General features: G+C 59.3%; 1 protein-coding gene across 1 annotated transcript in view; it reads right to left on the bottom strand.

Moving 5' to 3' along the window:
* TRPM5 (transient receptor potential cation channel, subfamily M, member 5) overlaps window positions 1–1,225 on the bottom strand; it is a 25,136-nt gene that overhangs the window by 21,319 nt on the left and 2,592 nt on the right. The window contains exon 3 of the mRNA XM_011988257.1: window positions 873–1,105. Within this exon, the coding sequence (XP_011843647.1) occupies window positions 873–1,105 (233 nt within the window). The remainder of the gene's footprint in view (window positions 1–872; window positions 1,106–1,225) is intronic.

The raw sequence follows: 1,225 nt of genomic DNA, 5'->3' as shown, positions 1-1,225 counted from the left end.
CCCAAAAAACAGCCAGGCATGGTGGCACATGCCTATGATCCCAGCTACCCAGGAGGCTGAGGCAGAAGAATTGCTGGAACCCGGTAGGTGGAGGCTGCAGTGAGCTGAGATTGCACCACTGCACCCCAGCCTGGGGGACTGAGTGAGATTCTACCAGGAAAAAAAAAAAAAGAAAAGGCTCAGTTGGCCTTGCCAAGAAATTACGGCAGCCCGAGGCCCTGACTCTCCACCCCACCCGGCACAGGCAGCGCTCCCACCCCACACGGCAGCCCAACGCCCTGACTCTCTGGGCCATCTGGAGAACACTTCCGGAAACTGCCCACCCAAAAACTGCCCACAAAAAACCATTTTTTGTTTCTAAATATTGTATATTGTTCATAGACGTTATAAATAATTATATGCTTTATGAATATTATTTACACACTAGCATTTTCTTAGTAAGTCCAGCTTTTGAAAGTGCGACTGGCCAGAGGTGCCCATTTCTCGGGTGACGCTGCCCTCTGGTGGCAGCGTACCTCATGCCTGGTGGCAGGAAGTAGCCCTCTTTCAACTCACGCCCCAGAGCCTCTGACCACGGCAAGGCCCAGTGAAAACAGAACTGCACCTGCTCTGGTGGGAATGTCACTGCCCAGCCAGACCCACTCTATCCAGCTGTGCCTCCTGCACCGCCCTGCCCAGACAGCTCCTCCTCCCAGGCCCCCACGGCCCAGGTCTCGGTGCCCAGCCATGCTGGCTGCGTTCTGCCTGGGAAGCCCTCCTCCTTCTCCCTGGCGGTCACCCCCACACTCCCATAGGCGGGTCCCTGGATCCCCACTGGGTCCCAAGGCAGTTGGCCGCCGGCGGCTTTCCTGGGTGGCTGGGGCGGGCCTCACCCCCGTAGCCTGTCCTCTGCTCCGAGATGTGCTTCTCCAGCCTGAGCCGCAGCTCCGTCAGCCCATCGCCCTTCCCCGGGGGGCCTGGCTCCACCAGGATGAAGTGGGAGAGGTTGCTGTCCAGCGGACAGAGAGGCCCCTGGCTGCTGCCGTCATCCTCGGGGTAGTGGACAGGAATATCCTCCTGTGCCCATTCAGGGAGACGAGGCTGAGCCCTCAGGAGGCAGCTTGGGCTGGGTCCCGCTGCGGGATCCTCCCTGCCAGGCCATACACACTACACTATGGGCCCTGCACAAGGCTTCTGCCTGAGCCTTGGTTTCCCCACCCTTCAGACAAAAGGAGGGACCAACAGC

Source organism: Mandrillus leucophaeus, unplaced genomic scaffold (genome assembly GCF_000951045.1).
Source record: "Mandrillus leucophaeus isolate KB7577 unplaced genomic scaffold, Mleu.le_1.0 Scaffold325, whole genome shotgun sequence".
In the NCBI taxonomy this organism is placed as follows: Eukaryota; Metazoa; Chordata; class Mammalia; order Primates; family Cercopithecidae; genus Mandrillus; species Mandrillus leucophaeus.
Note: the sequence above shows the minus strand (reverse complement) of the source record. Positions and strands in the feature narration are given on the sequence as shown.